The sequence below is a fragment of the Amblyomma mixtum genome, chromosome 7 (genome assembly GCF_055824585.1).
Source record: "Amblyomma mixtum isolate Tamu chromosome 7, ASM5582458v1, whole genome shotgun sequence".
Taxonomy (NCBI): Eukaryota; Metazoa; Arthropoda; class Arachnida; order Ixodida; family Ixodidae; genus Amblyomma; species Amblyomma mixtum.
Genome location: NC_143018.1, coordinates 65,062,169 through 65,083,506, shown reverse-complemented (window position 1 = coordinate 65,083,506; position 21,338 = coordinate 65,062,169). Strand labels below are relative to the sequence as shown.

Genomic DNA, 21,338 nt, shown 5'->3' with positions numbered 1-21,338 from the left:
AACAGTATTTATCCGAAATATTTTCGAGAATAATCTAGGGAAAGCACATACCCAACAAGTCTTGACAAAATCATTTTTAAGGAAAAAACCGTTGATGATCACAATTTTTCTAATAATGTGAGATTTCACTTTAACAATCGATATATCAGCAGATCACCCGATTCTCACATTTTTAAAAATTAGTTCTTCCTATCGCCAAAAGCGTTCCGGTAATCAGCCGGAAATCTATAATCGCTCACAAGGAAATTTTAACCGTATGTAAGCCACTGTCGTTCCATGCGGCGCTCTGTGTTATCCAGGGGACCCGTACGGGCCCCCAAACGTCGTTTTCTTTTGATGAATTTGTTGGCGAGTGTACGTTTGTTATTTACGCTACGTTCCCAATTGCTTTTCTACTGCGGTCTGAACTGTTAGAAGCGATCGATGGAAACACTTTAGAAGAAGTATTTTGCTACATATCAGAAGAATGAACCACCAATATTCTATGTTTCCCTAACGGTATCTTGCATTTTTAAAATTTTCCAAATTTTTGTCAGAGAATGTTGGACATTATTTAGATCTACTAAGATGAGCCAGTGAAAATGCATGACAGGCGTGTTCGGATCAGTCAGAAAGCTACACCTAAGCTTATGCACACCTTCAATAGAGTGCATAGCAAAAAATTACCGACGATTACGTTACTTCCTAATGCGAAATTTGAGCGCAGCAAATAAGCTGTTTCACCTTTTCGATAGATTGAGGCAAAGAAATCGAGCAACTCATGTATGCGCTATCACAGAATTTTTTTTTTATTTTTCGCAGGAACAGGGGGGAGGGGGGCGGCGTGTACACCCAGCGGCAAACGATGGGGGCAGAAGCGCGCGCAGCAAGCGGACAACACGATAAAGGGAGGAGGGAAGAGATAGCAGCGACTGACTGATGCCGCTGACGCCGATAGTGAGTCAACACCAGCTGCGGAGTTGGTTTCAGGGACAACGCCGCCGATGCCGACACAAACAATATGATACCCTCGCTTCCGCAGCGCTAAGAACCAGGTCTAGCCGTGGGAAGGTGGTCACGTATTCGTCGACGTGCCGGGGCCTACGTGAAATAACCGGCGCGTCGGCAACTGAAGAGCACCCTATCCGCCACACAAGAACAGGGGGGGGGGGTCCCTTTCCTCCTCTTTCTGCATGGCGGCGACGGTGTTCTATGCAGTCACGTTATCTTGACTCTCTAGCGGCGTCAGCGGCATCCAGCGGTATCAGTCGGTCGCTGCTAGCGCTGGGGGGATGAAAGGGGGGCGGAGCTGGTTACGAGGCCGACGCCGACGACGACGCGAAACCCAGGAACGGACGCCAAAGAGCTGCGCTCTAAAATGAACAGCGTAAATAAAATAAGGGCGTCACTATGACGTTGGTACACCATTGACAGGACAGAGCCCAATGTTTTGCATTATGTCTTTCAGCTTGCCATTCTAATCACAAGCCACGGTGTCTTAGCACAGCGTCAGTCGGAGGGACTTTACACTGAGACTAAACGTGAGGTTATGTTCAGCTAATAGGAAACAGCCTGAGCGCGCACTGTACAACGTCTGCTCATCGAGCAGTGGTAGTTAATTTAGCGAAGACCACAGATGCTAGAAACAGACGCAGCGCTAATAGAAGTACTCACTGACAATTTTTATAACTGGCAATTTATTGGGCCACGTCTCAATAGCTGGTAGGCACGCAGGTCGAGCTTATGAAAAAAAAAGTGAGCTGAAGCCCCCTTTGCGCTCACCTTGAGCTCGGCGGTAGGCCTTTATGTCATCCGTTGTCAGAGGGGGGCCGTGTTTGTGACTTTTATCGCAGAGAACATAGGCGCTACTTGATATCTCCGAATTCGAGATATCTACTAGCTTGTATATTGTTTTATCGCCCTTAAGAGTCACTGCGAGTACTGGGAAATTTTTAGTGCAGAGTATTCCCCGATGGCAATATACGGGTGATCTGCTGCTATCAGACGGGTTTCAGTGTCCCCGCAACCCAGTGTATCATCGTGCCGCTCTGTTGAGTGATAACAGCCATATAAATAACAATGCACTAGGGGCCGGCCGCTTTCTTAGAGAGAAAAGAAAACATTGATAAAAGAAGGTGCTGCCTTGTGGTGGACCCTACATCCAATGTGCACAGCATTCGATGGCCCTGCACACTGCAGCCTCAGAAACAGTCTATTCAGTGTCGAGAAACTCTAGTCGAGTTAAATTTATCGCGCAGCTGTGTCACCGAAAACTAAATACTCATCAGTTGGAACGCCGCCGCGGTGGCTAAGTGGTTATGGTGCTCGGCTGCTGACCCGAAAGACGCGGGTTCGATCCCGGCCGCAGCGGCTGGAATTTCTTTGGAGGAGAAATTCTAGAGGCCCGTGTACTGTGCGATGTCAGTGCACGTTAAAGAACCCCAGGTGGTCAAAATTTCCGGAGCCCTCCACTACGGCGTCTCTCATAGCCTTAGTCGCTTTGGGACGTTAAACCCCATAAACCAAACCAACCATCATCAGTTGGAAAGCGGGGTAGAGAAACAGACCAAAGAAGACGACAGCACAAAGCGATTCAACCTGTCGTCCTTTCCAGTTTTATCTCTGGCTGAAGGCTTTTACAATGTCAATAATTGCGCTGACAGCTAATGAAAACACTAGAAAAAGAAGAATGGGGGGAAGCGCAATTGGCAGGTTCTTCCAGATCATGAATTGCAGTTTCCCAGTAGCCCTCTGCATAAAAATACATATCAGCTGTATTTTACCGATACTCACCCGTGGGACAAAACGTGGAGGCTAACGAAAAGAGTTCAGCTTAAGTTAAGGACAACGCAGCCAGCTATGGAAAGAAAAATGATAGGTGTAACGTTAAGAGATCGGAAGCGGGCGGAGTGGGTGAGGGTACAAATGCGAGTTAATGACATCCTAGTCGAAATCAAGAGGAAGAAATGGGCTTGGGCAGGGCATGTAATGCAAAGGCAAGATAACCGCTGGTTCTTTAGGGTAACGGCGTGGATTCCAAGAGAAGGCAAGCGTAGCAGGGGGCGGCAGAAGGTTGGGCGGGCGGATGAGATTAAGAAGTTTACAGTGAAAGCATGGCAGCAGCTGGCAAGGACAGGGTTATTTGGAGAGATTTGTGCGAGGGTTTTCTTTTGCGAATAATCAAGCTTACGATGCTAATGATGAATGGCTACTCAACAGGAAGCATTCAAGTTGGTTTCTTTATAATTGTTTTCCTGTCTGGTATTACAGGTGTGTAACCGACGTTGTTGTGGACAATGCTATTACGAAGATCGAGATGGGCATCTTCTGGCATTCCCTGCAGAACGGCGCTAAAGGAGTGCGCTCCTTCTCGTTCACTTCTTCAGTGAGCGCTGAACTCAAGCTGGTGAGCTGAGCAATAACAACAGACTTATCATAGTGCAATCACATACTGCTACAGGGAACCGCTAACAGCATGCGCAGATCATTCCTATACGCCAACTAAGCCGCACAGTTGATCGGCCCAGTATTGCAAATGGATGGTTTCATCCTGGTCCTTTGTAGAGCCGTCATTTGCCGATACGTTTCCAATATCGGACCAATCACCTCTGCTGCTTGGGCATGCGCAACAGCACCTCGCCCCTCCGTGGTACCTGTTGGTGCCTCGCAGTATATGATGACGCTATATTTAAGCTCAAGTACATCCGATGTAGGACTGGACATCCTAATCTCTTTCCCCACCCCTTTCTTTATGTCTGCGTTTCCACCAGCTTCAGTGGATGAGCGTGGGCATGTGGTCCCAGTCGGCGGTCTGCCTCCCTTCTCTCCGCGAACTTCACGTATCGCGGGTCCTTTTCGATGCCGAATCGGCGGAGACGCTGGGCGACTACCTTGTGCGCACCACTACCCTCAAGTACATCCGCTTTCAAGATGTGCAGGTAACGCCTTCAACTCGCAGTCATTTGCATTTTTTATGTGCGACTTTCTCCCATTCCGCAGTCCTGACGCCCAGATAATGAAATGAAATCAAATTTTTACTCAGACAGGGGGCTGGCAAAAAGGCGTGTAAGCCACAAGTGTAAGCCCCGAACCCCGTTTCCCAATTTGGCGTGGCACTCGTTCTATAAGCTAGTAAGATAAAAGAGAACAAAAGCTTGTGTTTAGAAGCTAATGCACAACCTGAATGCTAATCCATATACCAAAAATCAGTTTCTAGGCGCACAGAGGCAGAAATCAACAAGGATGAATGCAGTGAAAAAAGAATACGAGATTAAGTTCACAGCAGGGCTACTACTATGTTTTCTAGAGAAAATAAATTCAAAACAAAAACATTCTTTCCAAAGGCTTGATATGAAACTTTATTTTAGCATGGCTAATACAGCACGGCGATAGCTGAGCAAATCGGATACCTGACATGTCCTTTTTTGTGTGCTATATTACATGAGTATCTTTTCTATTGTGCAAGTTTGGGATCGTATATTGTAGTAACATTCCTTATAGAGGTAGTTATGAAAAGGAACTGGATTAATACACAATTTGTTTCAATATGGTTACCGCTAACCTATTTTTGATAACACTGGAGATAGCACTCGATGAACTCGTCATTTGACGCTGTACGAATATCGCTAGTAATATGGCAAGCTCCTCGAGCCTGATTCTGTTTTACTTAAACTTAAAATAACAACATTGTGCCGTCCATCGATTTGTTCTTAACACTGGAGGCCAGGAAAGTAGCAGAGAAAATTATGTGTTAGTCTTGGACGCGCATGGCTACAATACGTTTTAAAAATTCAGGGGACACTGACTGTCTAAAGTGCGTAGAGGCGAAAGCGTTTTCCGCACCATTTTGACTGCCTCTGCGGCACTGGTGGCGTTACATATAATTGAGTACTAATTGCTAAGTGATTTCAAATCACTAATTAATGGTTAATTACTGATTGAGGCCTGAACACTAATTAACTGCTAATTATAGACGCTCAAGCTTCGCCTTTAGGAGTAGAACACGACAGCGTGTTGTAGCGCTGCCAGGGAGTCCACGGAACGCCACCACCCGTTCGGCGAGGTGCCTTGCCCTTTGAACGCAACGGTTTTTGAGGAAAGGAAATGGCGCAGTAATTCTGTCATCTCGGTGGACACCCGAACCGCACCGTACAGGAAGGGAGGAAGTGGGAGTGAAAGAAGACAAAGAGGGCCCGTAATGAAGAAAATGAAAATTGTATTTGAGGGAAGAAAATTACTCAGTAACTGTGTCACATATCTCAATGGACAGCCGTCAAAATTCAGGGGGGCACTTTTTTTACCTAAAGTGTGGTCACTGATGTGGGGTTAAGATGTTAAGCTTCATCCTCTAAAGAGCGGAACACGACAGCGTCTTGCAACGCTCCCAGGGAGTCCATAGAACGCCATCGCCCATTCGGTTCTAAGCCTCGCTCGTCGGTAAATTGGTTTTTGAGGGAAGGAAATGTATCTGTCTCTCAGATCTCGGTGGACACCTAAACGTCGCCGGAAAGGAAGGGAGGAGGATGGGAGTGAGCGAAGACACCGTATTCACTAGACGCGCCTTTGTTCATTCCAAACCATCGATGACGGAGTGGATATCATGCCCGTCTCGCACGCCGAAGACCGGGGTTCGATTCCCGAGCTCGACGAATTTCCTACTCGGTTTTATTTATTTATATGGCCTGACTAGAAAAGTTAATTAGGCTAATTAGGTGATTAAGCAATTAACTAAGCTCAGTCCCACTTACATGGAGCATCACCATATGATCTCTTCAGTTAATTGCATGGTTACTAGCCAAAGTACAATTGGCCCCGTTTGAAATTCGCGCACTGTGACGTCACGACCGTTTCGACCAACTGAAAAGCGTGACATTTCTGTCGACAACTGCTGCTTACAACGATGAGACATTAAAGGCTTTCGCCTTAATAAAATATTTCATGGTGTCTTCACCTCGGTGAAGCCTAGGGATGCACAATACAGGCTAGAGACATGTAAACAAGGTCTTAGACCACCACAAATCAAGTATTTTATGCACGTACGCGTGCTGTGTAAGTGGCGAAAGTATATATGACGAATGTCAAGGAGAGCAAGCGCAAACCCTGCCTGCGTATTTTGTGTCTCTGCCTTTTTCATCAGATTCTTAATTACTTTGAGTAAAGCTGAAATTTGGGTGAGTTGGTAAGTATTCACCTTATGGGGAACAGCGCAACAAAGGCGGAAAACACATACAGAAGACAAGCGCTGACTAGCAACTTAGTTATTGAAAGACAGAAAGTAAAATATATGCAGGAAAACATACAGAAAACCTAGTAAAATGAAACTTTGTCATGTGGGAGGCAATATAGTCAATTTCTTTGTCAATGAACGTCACGGAAGGGTGGCTAGCGCACTTTGCTCCCTGATTGTGGATAAAATACATTTCCATGACATAGCGGGTCCCCTTGTCCTTATGGCGAAAAAGCACTGCTGTCTTCTTGTAGATAGGGCGCACTTGCAGTTTGGCAACGAAATTTTGTGTCAGGAGCCAGCCCTTCTTCAAACATTCTTTCGTATTTCCTTTCATGGTTGCACTTGCATTTGGCAGGTACAGCTGCAACGGAGAAAGATTAGCACAAGGAACTCATGACGGGAGCGGAAAAATTGCGAGACGCGGCGCTATTGTAGCCGTATGAGCAGATAGCGAGAGTACCTGGCACATTCCACTTTCCAGAATGGGGGTGGCCGACAGAAAGCAGCCCATCCAAAAGCAGGCACTGCCACAGTGCGTCCCCACTTTTGACAGTGCTTCCCCAGCACATTCAAGGAAAACGGTGATAAAGATAACGTTCCGCGCCACGCCAGCGCAAAAAAAAACAAATAAAACGAGATTATGTGCTTAGCCGCCTTAGCACATGGTTTGCCTGATAAGACATGCATCTAAAGGCGTTCGTTTAAGATTTTGCATTTCTTAGGGGCGAATGTCTAGGTGGGCTGCTTTCTGCCGGCCACCCCCGCTTCAGGAAATGGAATGTTCTTGGCACTCTCGCTATCGGTGTACTCGGCAACAATAGCCCCGCGTGTCGCGATTTTTCGCTCCGGTCATGATTCACTAATGCCATTCTTTTTCCGTTGCAGCTGTACATGGCCTTTGCAGGTACGTGGCCCAATATTAGATACGTATTGGCGAAGGGCGGTCTTACAAAATGACCAGAGCGGAACCAATCATTTCCAATAAAGTGCCGATCACCTGCGATTACCTGTGATTAGACGATGTGCTGCGACAGCACGGTTTCCCGAGCATCCGCGGGTGCATCGCCGCGGGGGGATGTTGGTGAGCAATGTGCCACCACGGACCCGAAGATCCACGCTTAACCGAGCGTGGCGTGCCCGGGGGAAAAGGGGATTCTGGTTGTTGAGTCGATGCAGAGAGTTTGCACCTTTAAGGGCCCCTCGACGGAGGCGACATATCAGCCCCGTAGCCGGCACTTCCGTCGTTGCCCGACAGGGGGAAATTGGAAGTCGCCAACCTACCTCTTTCCTGTAATTTTTCTCACAACTTTTATATCTGATCTTTCCGTCTAGGATTTTAACTTTTCATGGGCGGCTACTGTTGCTCCTTTGTGGCGAGCTAGCCTGAGTTACTGCATATTGGTCAGAGCACAGGTGCCCAGCTGGCGCGGGCAGGATTATCTTTAATTTCCTGTCCCGTCCCCTAGTTGGCCTTCATAGTGAGTGGCTCGCACCATGACCGAACGACACATTTTTTTTTTATGGCTCCCTTCATGTTTTCAATTGATCGCCCTCTGTAGAGAGGGAGGACAGAAGTGTCCTTTGAGTATTTCAACAAAAAGGCACCAACTTTCATAAAATATTCAAGGCTGCAGAGTGTTAGTGTGACGAGGAGAATGCTAGCTTGAAGTTTGCGATGGGCATGTGCTTGTGCCATGTCGACTGAGGGTGAGGTTGGACTCAAATTGTACGGTTTTCTCTGGCATCCTTGTAGTGTTCAGCTATTTGCCCTTTGTATGTTATGTGGCCTTCTGCTGACTTTGAGTTCGGCCAAGGATTCGACGGCAGCAGTATGTCAATTTCACGGCCCCGCTGATTAACCGACTCCTTTCAATCGATCGCAGTATGGCCATGTATCCAACGCAGGCTAAATGTAATGTTGGGATTGCGGTTATAGAATTCTATTTTAATGTCACGTGGGTGGGTTTCCAGTGCTGGGCTCTGTACATTGAGAATAGATTTCCTAGAGTGGACGTGGTTGTTGGTGTTTGCGGTTTTGGTCTTTTGTAAGTGGAGATTCTTTTTGGGTGGCGTATAATATCGCGTGAGTTAATTTCTAGAGTGTTTATAAGAGATGGTCTGAAAACGACCGAACTCTGCTCGTGATCCGTTCTGTCTGTCCGGGTGCATATACTGCATATGGGTATGGCCCTATAATAAATCTTGTGGCGTCCGTGTATAGTATTTATGTCCTGTTTCTTTGGTGATGTTTAGCTTATGCTTGACGTCGACCGTCATAGAGGTGTGGCGCCATATTTTTGGTATGCTTGCAAAGGTAAAGTTGTGTGCTAACTGAGGACTCTGGCCAGCTGGTGTCAGGTTGATGAGGGGGGGGGGGGGGGTAGCTTTGAAAAGAGTTAATTGCAGTGGTTGGACAGTGCAGATCAAGACATATGCTATATATGCTTTGTATATGCTGCATATGTCTTGTCATATGCTATTTTCTCTGAACTGCGTCTGTTCGAATACTCATTTCAGAACCTGTGCTCTCACGACACATTGAAGAAAAACTTCTCTAAAGCAGCTTTGTTTTATTTTTCTTTAATAACAACCAGGAAGGCAATTGAAACGAAATGAAAAAATAATATTTTCCCATAAAACTTGATATTTAATAATTTCCTTAAACAACTACGGGGTTTAAATTGCTAAGCCTGCAGACCACTTGAAGTCCGGTTCGCAGTCGAGCCGAATTGCATGTAACCTCTGGTTGTGCTAAGCGACGAGAAGTTGTCTGCTCTTCCTTCGGTTGTGCTAAGCGACGAGAAGTTGTCTGCTCTTCCTTCGTATGCAGTGGCTGCAAATTTAGAGACTTTATGACTTGCTCACTGCCATTTATTTCTTCCTCAGTCTGGAGGTGAGAACGCTACTGTGTTCCTGGACTCTCTGGCTCAGAACCAGACAGTCACAAGCCTCTTGCTGCCAGAGCACTTCGTGATGGCAAAGGAGGGCCAGGCACTTGCGCGTGTCGTGCAAAACCACGTCGCTCTAGAGCGCCTGCAGGTAAGGTTGATGGTGGTTTTTCTGTGTAGAGTTGTTTTTTGTATAGACAAGCGTGCCCGGTGGGACAGAAACCCCTGGCGCTCAATTTAAAGCAGACAAAGGAGTTTCGAGATAACGGACAAATGCAGCTACAACATCCTGGAACAATGTCTAAGTAGCTTCCCGTGGCCGCGATCAATCGCGATAAGTGTGGTGACATCTTGCGTCTCTAATAAAATGATAAAGCTGCGTGCCAGAGCTTTTGAGTGCGAACAAACACTACAAAGCTATGGGGCCTTACTTCCCTCTCAGAGCAGCATCGCCCTGATGTCTTATAATAAAAATAAAGCAGGGCACCTCTCTTCGCGTTATCTGCTGTTTTATATAGCGGCCGTTATATATTTCCGTGCCTTTCCCTGAACGTCCTGTTTTTTTTTTTTCGTATGGTTGCAGATCTCCGGCACACACGACTACTCTCCCTCAGCGGTGCTTCGGGCTGCTGTGCAGAGCCGCACACTCAAATTGCTCTGTGTCCGCATATACACCATCCATGCCGAGGACATCGAGGTCATGGCCGCCGCCCTAACACGGCACCCGCCTTCGTACGCTAGCCTGACCGGCACCGCGGCGAAGGCACCACCGACACGGACAAGCCGCCTGGAAACCCTAGATTTCTACAACTGCAACATGTCCGAACCACGCCTACAGGTGGCCTGCGCAGCGCTCATCGGAGGCAAGCAATGCATCTGCTTCTTAACGTGGCTTGTTCAGGTTCTTGTAGACATAAAAGTACAAGGAACCAAATTGAGGACACGGGGCTAGAGCAGGTGTTTTGCGTTCGGCTTCTTCTGTGCAGCTTATTTGTATGTTGATAGTTCTTTTGCGCTGCTGAAAACTCCTCGACTCTGGTGAAAAAGACTAAAAAACATCGGTCGCCGCAGTGCTTCACTGATAATGGTGCTCGACTGCTGACTCGAAAGACACGGGATCGGACGCGGGCGCGGCAGTAGCATTTATATGGTGGCGAAATGCTACAGGCCCGTGTACTGTGCGATCTTAGAAGACGTTATAAAGAACCCCGGGTTGTCTAAACTATCTGGAGCCCTCAACTGCGGCGACCCTCGTAGACTGAGTCGTGACTTCGAGGGGAGCTTAGCCCTTAGAGAAACAGGCGTCAGAGGGACACAGGACGAGCGTTACACCTCCTCCGATTTGTGCCTTACCAACTACCCAGAACTTCAACTTTGCTCTAGACTGGGTTGCTAAAAAGGTTAAACTCCATAAAATTAAAAAAAACCCCGTGCTGTGGCGAATGACGGAGCTTAGCACGCGTTTGGGATAGACTAAGCCACCAGCAGAGATAGCTTCGCACTTACTGGAATAATTACTTTCCCGACTATGTAAAGACAGGAATAGATGCGCCGAGTAACAGACTGCGCAAAGACGCGGTCAGTATAACCTGGAACTTTATATTAAGGTGGAAAGCGTGGCGAGTGGAATCATTCATTGTGAAGATAGAGCGAAAGACGAGGACGAAAGGATGAAGACAAGAGCGCCATTTCTTAACAAAATTTTGAGTGAAAAAAACAAGGAATATAAATCCATCTCTTGAAGAGTTTCTAAAAAGAAAGAAACAGAGAAAGGGGTAGAAACCAAAAAGCTAGCTTGAAGATTGTTGGGTAAGATATTCAGAGCGCCAGAAAAGCTGAGTAACAACACACAGGGTACACTGTCTCGTAAAGTTATCTTTTCCTTTCATACCTCGCTGTAGCTCTTACTGCAGCTGCGATCATAGCCTACTGCAACTGCGGTGGTAGCCTACTACGGCTGCGGGATGGTAGCGCCTTCTAAATGGGATGGTGGCGCATTGCTACGGCTCTAGAAGGCCTTGCTTCCAGATAAGTGGCCTTTGCTTAAAATATCACAACCGGTAATTCAACCGGTCTGCTGTTGTGAAAGATAATGCTGCCCAGGTAGGCGTTAGCTGCAAAGTACACACGGACCGGTTAACGGTGCTGGAGAGAATTGGCCGTACGAGGCCTTGTTTTGTAGGGTAACCTTGGATTGGTGACTCACGTAGAGTAGTTCATGCTATTTCTGCAACTTCGGCCCCGACGAGGCCGGAAAATGAAGAGAATTAGAAAGTGATTTCCCTACTTTTCACTGAGCTTAGGGGCAGAATGACGGTAGCTATGTGCGTCTTATCCTGCATCAAAGAGCGGTCTCAAGCCCTAGCATTTTGCTAGTCGACATCAGTTGTCTGGTGAATCTTTGGTATAGGTATCCAGAGCAATCTGCAACCGAGAACGCATGACCACTGTTCGCATCCTCAGGAGCACCTACTTTCTGGCTTATGTCGCCCGTACTGTGAATACCTAGGTCGACAACAGTTTTCGCGGCTACCGTGGGAGCTCTGAGGTTTTCCGGCAGGGCATAAGAAGCCAATGCTGTGCTGCTCAGTCAATTATTTCCGTACAAGCGAAAAAAATCGGCAGAGACACTTAAGGCTGCTTACGTGTGGAAATGCGAAAACATTCTCTGGGTACACTGACACCCACGCACCCACCCTCCCGCCCCCGCACACACACACAAACACACACACATGCACGCGTGCGTATGACACCACCCGGAAGGCTGTACTGTGAGTGGTTGGAACACAATTTTGATGTTAAATTGCTTTTATTGCGAAAGCAATACTGCTTGCACTTTTCTGCCATCGATGGAGGTCCATCCTCCGCTACGGCGGAGCTGCGGCGCGCTACCACGCGACCGCGTGATGTCACGACAAGAGGAGTGCTGGGGGCCCAACTCGTCTCATCGATGGAGGTTCATCCTTCGCTCCGGCGTAGGTGCCGAGTGAGGGCGCTCGCTAGACTGGGATAAAACGGGGCTGCGGCTATGCTCCTCGCAGTGCTGTGCTATGTCGGAGGATGCGTACAAGGCGAGGCTGGAACGGTGTGCCGCGGCCAAGCGACGGCGCCGTGCCGAAGAAACAGAAGAAGAAAGGGAACAACGGTTGGCGAAGCAAAGTGCGTATGCTGCAGAATGGCGAGCACGCCGATGTCATCACCGATGTACAGACCAAAAGCCATTTCTTTACGGATCGCCAAAGCGTGTTCATCGGAATAAATAAAGCACATTTACAGTAGACCCATATTGGGTCCAGAGTGAATCCATACGGGTAACCATATTAGCGGAACCAAGTCGTGACCAGAGTTGCACTACACGGGAAACCATGTTCAACTACCAGCAGAACCAAGCGCAGCCAGGTGTTATTGCTTTCGCAATCAGCCAGGCTTAACCAAGCTAAGCCCTCAGCCAATTTTTGAGGAAACGAACCGGCGCAGTAACTGTCTCGCATGTCGCCGGACACCTCAAACGGGCCATAAAGAAAGTGGTAGAGAATCTGGCAAGGCATATAATTAAAGGTGAATATGTCGTCTGTTCGAATACCTGCCGCAAGTTAACCTGAAACTTGACTAGCACATCTTAGCTATATGCAACCAAAACCCATATGGCGCCACACGGAACGCTGTAAGGGAAACTTTTCGGTTACTGTTTACGTACGAATGTTGTAGAAAAAACGGGGGTGACGTGGTGATTTGCTTGGGACTAGTATATTAGAAGAACATGTGTACGTATACCTGCAGTGGCCGTGCTCGGCTTTCTGCGTGCATCATATGGCCGCTTGATGCCGCCACCCTATTTTTCTTGCCATTGTTGCTATTTTCTGCACCACCTGCGAGTGCTCACTCGCACACACTCGCACACACTCGCACACACTCGCACACACTCGCACACACTCGCACACACTCGCACACACTCGCACACACTCGCACACACTCGCACACACTCGCACACACGCACACACACACGCGCGCGCACCGCCAGCTTTTTTCGTGATAAAACTAGTAATGCTTTCGCGGTAAAATTTTCGTCGTTTCTATGCAAGCACAAAGCTCTTCGAGCTCATGTCTGAAACGGTGGATTTTGTGACAAGCGCGAATTGCTGGCAATATGCGCTTGATGAGGCAATTTGTGACAAAATAAAGCTTTGTAGGGGGCTACTGCGACTGAGACTGGGGAGCGCTAGGTTCTAGACAAGAGAACAGCACACACAAAAGTAACAACACGAGAGACGAGCTCACAACTGAGTTTATTTTCGACATGGCGCATATTTATAAGTAGGGTTATTCGTTTTCGGGTTTTATGTTTTCAAATTCGGGCGGTAAAAATCGGGCGTTATTTTTCGGCTTAATAATAGGGGAGAAATCGGGTTTTTCGTGGAACAACTCCGAAATTCGGGTTTTATCGGGTTAAATTTTCAAACTAATAATTTATTCGGTTTGCTCTGACCGGTGGGTAACAATTAGGCTATATTTTGGGCTGCTTTCAAGAAAGTATAGTATTGAAAAATTTGGCTTTCCTTTGGTAATTATTACTCGCAGTGAGAGGCAACGGTCAGTTTTGAGAAAAGAAACATTTTATTCACGAGGGCTGGTCATCGACGTTCTACACGTCCTTATCAACATACATAATGATCTGCATGCGCAACATCTCGGTTTCCATTCGAGACCTGTCGGGTCTCTGCAGGTACCTTAGCTGAGAGAACGTTCGCACAACAATGACAACGCTGCATTTGCTAGCCTTGGGTAACGCACAGTTGCGTCGTTCCAATAGCCCATCACTTCAACACCTTCATTTGTGGGGCTTGCTTCCAGCAAGTACTGGTTCAACTCCTCGCGAAGCGAGCCTACATCGTCCATCACAGAAATAAAGAGAGGTCCGTAGTCATCAAACGACTGACTCATCAGCCGCCTCTGGAACGGATCGAGTACGGCTGCCAGTTTCCACAGTGTCAACTGGTTTTTTTCTTTGTCTTAGACGTTCCGTTTCAAAGTGCAGTCCCATTTTGTGGAGATTTTGGCGCAAAATTCTTCAACAATTTTTACTAGTAGGGCACTGCTCTTAGGTAACATAGACAAAACACCTTTCGCCCGTTCACTTTTACCTGCAGTCAACGATTGTCTGCTTGTCTGCTTGTCGGCCGCCTTGGCCGCCTCTCGCCTTCGCGCCAACTGGAGGCACAGCAATTCCGTGGGCACAATTGTTTCACAAATCGGGCAAAATCGGGCTTTACCCGATATTTTAGGAACGCGTTCGGGGTGCAAATATCGAGTAAAATCGGGCTTTACCCGAAAAAGAACAACCCTATATATAAGCATCTAATCATGTGACACATGAACATGAAAGCGTTAAAACCAGCCAAGATAGCCAAGCAATAGTAAACCATGCAAGATACAAACTATCCTCGCAAGTAAAGAATTTTAGACCTGACCGGATAAAAACAATCTTTCACACAAAACACAACAAGTCCACAAAAGAATTGTGGGAAGCAATTTGCATGGCTTCAGTAAAGCACGGTGGCGGGTACGTTAGCGACCCGCCCGTGGTTTAAACCAACAAACAAAGAAAGAAAGATTGTTTTTATCCGGTCACGTCTAAAATTCATGACTTGCGAGGATAGTTTGTATCTTGCATGGTTTACTATTGTTTGGCTATCTTGGCTGGTTTTAACACTTTCATGTTTATGTGTCGCATGATTAGATGAGTGTAAATATACTCCATGTTGAAAATCAACTCAGTTGTAAGTTTGCGCTCGTGTCTCGTGTTGTTCCTTTGTGTGTGCTGTCCTCTTGTCTAGAGCCTAGTGCTCCCGAGTCTCCGTCTGCGACAAAATTTCGTGTTTGTGGTGTTAAGATCCGCGTTTCACGCAGACCGTGATCACCAGAATCCACAATTTTACATAGCCTGTTGTGTGCTCGTATGTAAAATTGTGGATTCTGGTGATCACGGTCTGCGTGAAACGCGGATCTTAACAACAGGGACACCACAAACATAGCCTGTTGTGTGTTCGTGCCGCCGCGGTGGCTCAGTGGTTATGGTGCTCGGATGCTGACCCGAAAGACGCGGGTTCGATCCCGGCCGCGGCGGTTGAATTACTTTCGAGGAGAAATTCTAGAGGCCCGTGTACTGTGCGATGTCAGTGCACGTTAAAGAACCCCAGGTGATCGAAATTTCCGGAGCCCTCCACTACGGCGTCTCTCATAGCCTTAGTCGCTTTGGGACGTTAAACCCCATAAAACCAAACCAAACCTGTTGTGTGCTCGTGTCTTCCCTCGCCCAGGGGTCCTGTTAAAGCTCAAGTTTATCACGTGCTCCTTGGGCGAGGAGTTCGTTTGCACTGCTGCCCGCAAACTTCGCACCGACACCCGCCTACGAGTGCTGAACTTGAAACACAACCCGCTTCCCTTCAACTCCATCTGCATCCTGGTCCAAGCGCTCGAGGTGAGTAAAATATTTATTTCAGCGTTCTTGATTTACAGGGTGATTGCTCCTATATTCTGGGAAGCATACCAAGAAACCAAGGAAACCAAGAGCTAATTTTATGATTTAATTTCAATCTATTTATTATCGTTTTATTAAACAAGCCTGGCATACGAGCGGTGATTGTAAGAACCTTCGACTTGTTATTTCACAAGCGATTCCCGTGCCTTTTTGCTTTGATGGCTTGTCAGTCGTGGTTGTTAGTGTCTGAAGCGTGAACTAGCAGCGAATATTATTTTGCGGGAAATGTGACCATGGCCAAAGTGTTAAACATTTTACAAAGTTCTGCTATGTGGTCATATCTTCAGTCAAACTATCAAAATACCAATTGGGAAGTACGAGTGCTATGCTACACTGCCAGTCGCAAAACTGGTTACTGTGAGCACTCGGGCTCTCCTAACTGCTGCATTAATACGCAGCAACTGAAAAAATCCAGGGGACACTGACTGTCTAAAGTGCGTAGAGGCGAAAGCGTTTTCCGCACCACTTTGACTGCTTCTGTGGCACTGGTGGCGTCACATGTAATTGAGTACTAATTACTAAGTGATGACTAATCAATTAATGGTTATTTACTTATTAATGCCTGAATGCTAATTAACTGCTAATTAATGACGCTTAAGCTTCGGCTTTAGGAGTGGAACGCGACAGCGTGTTGAAGGCTGCCAGGGAGTCCACGGAACGCCACCACCCGTTCGGCGTGATGCGTTTCCCTTTGAACGCAACGCCTTTTGAGGAAAGGAAAGGACGCAGTAATTCTGTCATCTCGGTGGACACCTGAACCGCACCGTAGAGGAAGGGAGGAATTGGGAGTGAAAGAAGAAAGACAATGATGGGCCGTAATGAAGAAAGGGAAAGTTGTATTTGAGGAAAGGAAATTACGCAGTAATGGTCTCACATATCTCGGTGGACACCCGTCAAAGTTCAGGGGGGCACTTTTTTGACCTAAAGTGCGGTCACTGATGGCTGGTTAAGATGTTAAGCTTCGCCTCTAAGTGGAATGCGACAGCGTCTTGCAACGCTGCCAGGGAGTCCATAGAACGCCATCGCCCATTCGGTTCTACGCCTCGCTCGTCGGTAAATTGTTTTTTGAGGAAAGGAAATGTATCTGTCTCTCATATCTCGGTGGACACCTAAACCTTGCCGGAAGGGAAGGGAGGAGGATGAGAGTGAGCGATGACACCGTATTCACTAGACGCGCCTTTGTTCATCCCAAACCATCGAGCTGGCATGGCAGGGGAAGAAGCCGTTCTGTGCGGCTGTGCTTCATCATGCTCCTTGCTGGAAACAGCGCATCGGCCGTTATCCGAGGTCTACCGACGTCTCAGGACACTACGGACTCGTACAAAGATGTACTTCCCCGATTGCCTACCGGTAATGTTGTCCTTAATACCGTTTTCCTGCATGCTGACCTTAAGGGTCGCCCGTACCGAGCACGTGACTTCCGTGACGCACTCGCACAGATATTGGATCTCCGGGAAATTTTGTGCATTTGTCAATACCAAATGAGCCACGTGTGTATGGTTACCTGCGAGAGTAGTTCTTCCAAACAGAAGCTTGTTAACAAAGCGGAGTTTCCTGTCAAAGGACTGCGGTGAATGGTGTTTGACCCGGATACTAAGAACGTCAAGGTTAAGCGCCTTTGGCTTCCCCGCTATATGGAACACCGGAGGATTGTGGAAGCATTAGAGCCTTATGGCACGATTCAGTCTGTGGAGCGTGAAAAGTGGCGGTGCCCAGGGATGGAGCATATGGAAACGGCGAACCGTGAAATCTCTCTCACACTCAAGGATGGAGTGTCAGCAAGCACAATTCCACACACACTTAATGTTTATGGAGTGCAGGCATTAGTCCTTATCCCAGGGAGACCTCCACTGTGCCTCCGATGCAGCCGGGTTGGACATGTACGGCGCCAGTGTCGCACGCCTCGATGCACCCAGTGCCGACGCTTTGGCCATAGTGCGGAGAACTGTGTCTTGAGTTCCGCTGACAGGCTGCGTCAAGGCCAGTGGTCACGGGAAGATGACGTGGCATCAGAACACATCATGGATGTGTCTGAGGTTGTCGATGCGACCGGAGAACTAAGTCGTGAGCATCGAATAGATGGGGAACAGAAGACTTCAACACCTCAAATCAACGCGGAATCTGAAGCGACTGGCCATCTAGCATCCGCGCCTCCAGAACGAAAACCGCCGGACCCGGGCCCCCCCCCCCCCCCCGTGAGTGCTACAGAGACTGCTGTGCTTGCTGCACAGGAACACCTCGTCGCCACAGGTCAACGTCCGGATATGCCTCCTGTGGAGTCAGTCGAGGCGATACAGCCAGTGAATGCTCGCCGATCCTCCTCTGTTGCTGATTTTGCTTCGTCGTTGGAGGCTAACGGTGAGCCGTGTGTGGCGTCGATCTCTGGCGTGTCCGGTTCTCTGTCGGCTGTCAGTGTGGCAGCGAGTGATGTGCTCCCCTCGGGTTCGTGGGCCGAGGCCTTGGCTGTCTCAGAGGAAGACATGGACAGCACCGCACCTTTGAAACGTCCAGCAGATGCTGACGAGGTGTGTATCGATGGCGCTAACCACAAGGCACAATGTGTAGAGGCCACGGGAAGGGTGGCGTTAAAGAGCAGGACGATGTCTGCCCGAGAGGCCGCCAATTTGGAGGCGGGCCACCCCAATCCAGGGGATGGCGTTTGTTAAGACTGGCACCAAAAATGGCGAGCGTCGCAGCGTATCAAGTCGCTACCCTTAACGTAAGGGGTATGCGTAATCGTAGGAGGCAACAGCAGGTACGGCATCTCTTAAAGAAATGGAGTGTGTGTGTAGCCGCTATCCAGGAAACAAAGTTGTCCTCTGATGAAGAGACAGCAGCTGCTCTCGAGCCTTTTTTGTCGGAATACAACATTATTGTTAGCCACGCGAGAGGCCTATCCGGAGGTTGTATGCTATTCCTGGCGAACACGCTAGAGATGACAGCCATGTCTTATTGCATAGATGACGAGGGGCGACTTATATGCTGTGATCTCACAATTTCAGGTGTACAGTGGCGGATTATTTGTGTTTACGCCCCCACAAAGCAGCGCGATTGAAGGCTTTTCTTTCTGTCATTAGTTGAACATTTGTGCACGGACCGCAAAATTATAATGTTGGGAGATTTTAATTGCGTTTGTAGGGATGAGGACCGATCAGTGGTTTGTAAGAGATACGACCCTAGTGCTGCATTACTTACCGACTCGGTTTCTGAATATAGCCTTGTGGATGTGGGACAGGAAAAAGGCGACAGTATACATTTCACTCATTTTCAGTTTTCCTCTAATGCTCGCCTTGAAAGAATTTACGTTTCTGTAGACGCGTTAGCAAGTGTGTTTGGCTACTGGGTGCGGCCCATCTTCTTCAGTGACCACTGTATGGTGTCTCTTCACATAGGGAGGTACACTCGGCATGTACTTCACCCTCGATGGGAGTTTTGGAAGATGAATAACTGTCTGCTCTCAGACGAAATCTTTCAGCGTGCTGTACCTACTTGTTTGAAGGACGTATGGTCACGCCGTGATCTGTCCGTTTTTCAAAAGTGGGACTTGTTTAAACAGGAGATAAAAACTTGGCAATTGAGGCATCAGCAAGAATCGCTTTCCTGAAGAGACACCACCTTCGTGAGCTTGGGCGCACCCTAACGGAGCTACATGAGCTAGAGAGGGTAAGCCCGGGTGCCTATCTCGAAGAGATTAATAACGTAAAAGCAGAGCTTCAACAATTTGCGACAGAAAGATATAAGGGGGCCTTCATACGAAATAGGTCCCGAAGGTTTCTTGATGAGCAACCTTTTCGTCGGGCCCTGAGTGATGAAAGAGAGAATGCTCTTGCGAAGGAAATATTGGAAATTCAGTATGGTGATTGCACATACAGCGATGCGCCTGGTATTCTTGCTGCTTTCTTCGACTATTATCGGAAGCTGTTTGGAAGTTGCGAAGATCAAAATCAGGGTTTCGATTACAGTTCCTTACTCGGAAACTTCCCTCGACTTGACGATGAGAAGTGTGCTATAGTGAAGGGACCTATCACTTTGGATGAAATTCAATCAGCCATTTCTGCCCTGCAGAGCCAGAAATCTCCTGGGCCAGATGGTATTACTAGCGAATTCTATAAAACATTTTCGCCTTGCCTAGTGCCTGTTTTGATGGAAGTTTTCCAAGCATCTTATGATGTGGGTGTCCTGCCTCCCACTTTCTATTCTGGGCACTCAATATTAATTCCCAAAAGCAAAGATACTAATCGGTTGAAAACTGTTGAGGGATATCGTCCAATTTCCCTGTGTAATGTTGATTACAAAATTTTTGCCAAGGTTCTTAGCAGTCGTCTGCAGCTCGTCATTATGGACTTGATAGGTTCGCATCAGGTCTGTGGTGTTAGAGGCCGCAGTATTCAAACACATATCCATATTGCACGTTCAGTATTAGAGACAGTATCAGATGAGACAGGCCAAGTAGCTCTGATTCAAATTGACTTGGCGAAGGCGTTTGATAAAGTTCGGCACGATTTCTTGTTCGCGGTCTTGGAGTATGCAAATATTGGTGACGTCTTGTTCAAAGGCATAAGGCTGTGCTATAAGAACTCCTATACAAGGGTTATTCTTATTTAGGAGCTAACCAAACCAATACCACTAGAAGCATCTGTTCGTCAAGGATGTCCACTGTCTCCATTGTTGTTTGCCCTATATCTGGAACCCCTCTGTCTCAGTATAATTAACAGCGCAACTATCCGCGGTTTCTCTCTGGCTCAATGTGAAGTTAAAGTTTTAGCCTACGCTGATGATGTCGCCCTCTTTTATTCTGACAAAAAGAGTGTACTTGAGGCTCTAAACTTGACTAAACAGTTCTGCGATGTATCAGGCGCGGCTCTTAATTTAGAGAAATCCAAAGGCTTTTGGTTGGGTTATTGGGGAACTAGGCCAAGCCAGTTCGGTGGCATATGCTGGGACTGTAGCCCTCTTGAGTACCTAGGCGTTCCGCTGCACCAAGTTCGCAACAGTACAGCCTACTGGGATTCACAATTTGTAACTCTACGGCGGCAAACACAGGCTTGGATGGGTAGGGAACTCTCAGTGTTTGCGAGGGCACAGGTCTGCAACATATTTTTGTTTGCAAAGCTCGCGTATGTCCTTCAAGTCCTGCATTGTGCTAGGAGGAAGGTGCAAGCAATACACAGAATATTTGCAACATTCGTTTGGCGCTCTCAATGCAAGCCCATGAGGCGTGACAACTTGTTCCTTCCCTGAGAGGGTGGTGGAGTGGGCCTTGTTCACCTGTTCGTGCATCAACTTGTTTCCCGTTTTTTCTTTTTCAAATCGGCAAACCACCCGTTTCTGGTAGCTGTGCTCATTAGGCGGCTTAGATTTCATTTGCCTTACTTATTCGCACCGACTGCGCAGGCTCGTGAGGGGACTTTATGGGGATTCCTTAAGGAGGTTGCTGACACTTTCAATTTCCTCACTGTGTGCTTCTCTTTAGATTACCTGTATAGCCTCTCGAGAAAACAGATGACCCAGGCTCTCACTGAGTCTTTGTTCCCTACACCATTGTATCGGCAACCTTATCTGGGGTCTTTGGACTTCAGTGTTCTAAAGCGTGTTAGGCGGATGTGTGTTCAGGCAGCCGCTAAAACGTTCTTTTTCAAACTACACACAGCGACGCTGCCTGTCAAGACATTTCTTAATGACAAGGGGATGTTTGTACCCTGGA

The 21,338-nt window shown here is 47.6% G+C and overlaps 1 protein-coding gene and 1 pseudogene across 1 annotated transcript in view; both read left to right on the top strand.

Moving 5' to 3' along the window:
- LOC149336328 (uncharacterized) overlaps positions 1-21,338 on the top strand; it is a 35,393-nt gene that overhangs the window by 7,186 nt on the left and 6,869 nt on the right. The window contains exons 3-8 of the mRNA XM_089554127.1: positions 3,250-3,385; positions 3,750-3,943; positions 7,094-7,112; positions 9,095-9,247; positions 9,680-9,959; positions 15,414-15,574. Of these exons, the coding sequence (XP_089410253.1) occupies positions 3,250-3,385; positions 3,750-3,943; positions 7,094-7,112; positions 9,095-9,247; positions 9,680-9,959; positions 15,414-15,574 (943 nt within the window). The remainder of the gene's footprint in view (positions 1-3,249; positions 3,386-3,749; positions 3,944-7,093; positions 7,113-9,094; positions 9,248-9,679; positions 9,960-15,413; positions 15,575-21,338) is intronic.
- Positions 16,828-19,178, top strand: LOC149336329 (uncharacterized; annotated as a pseudogene).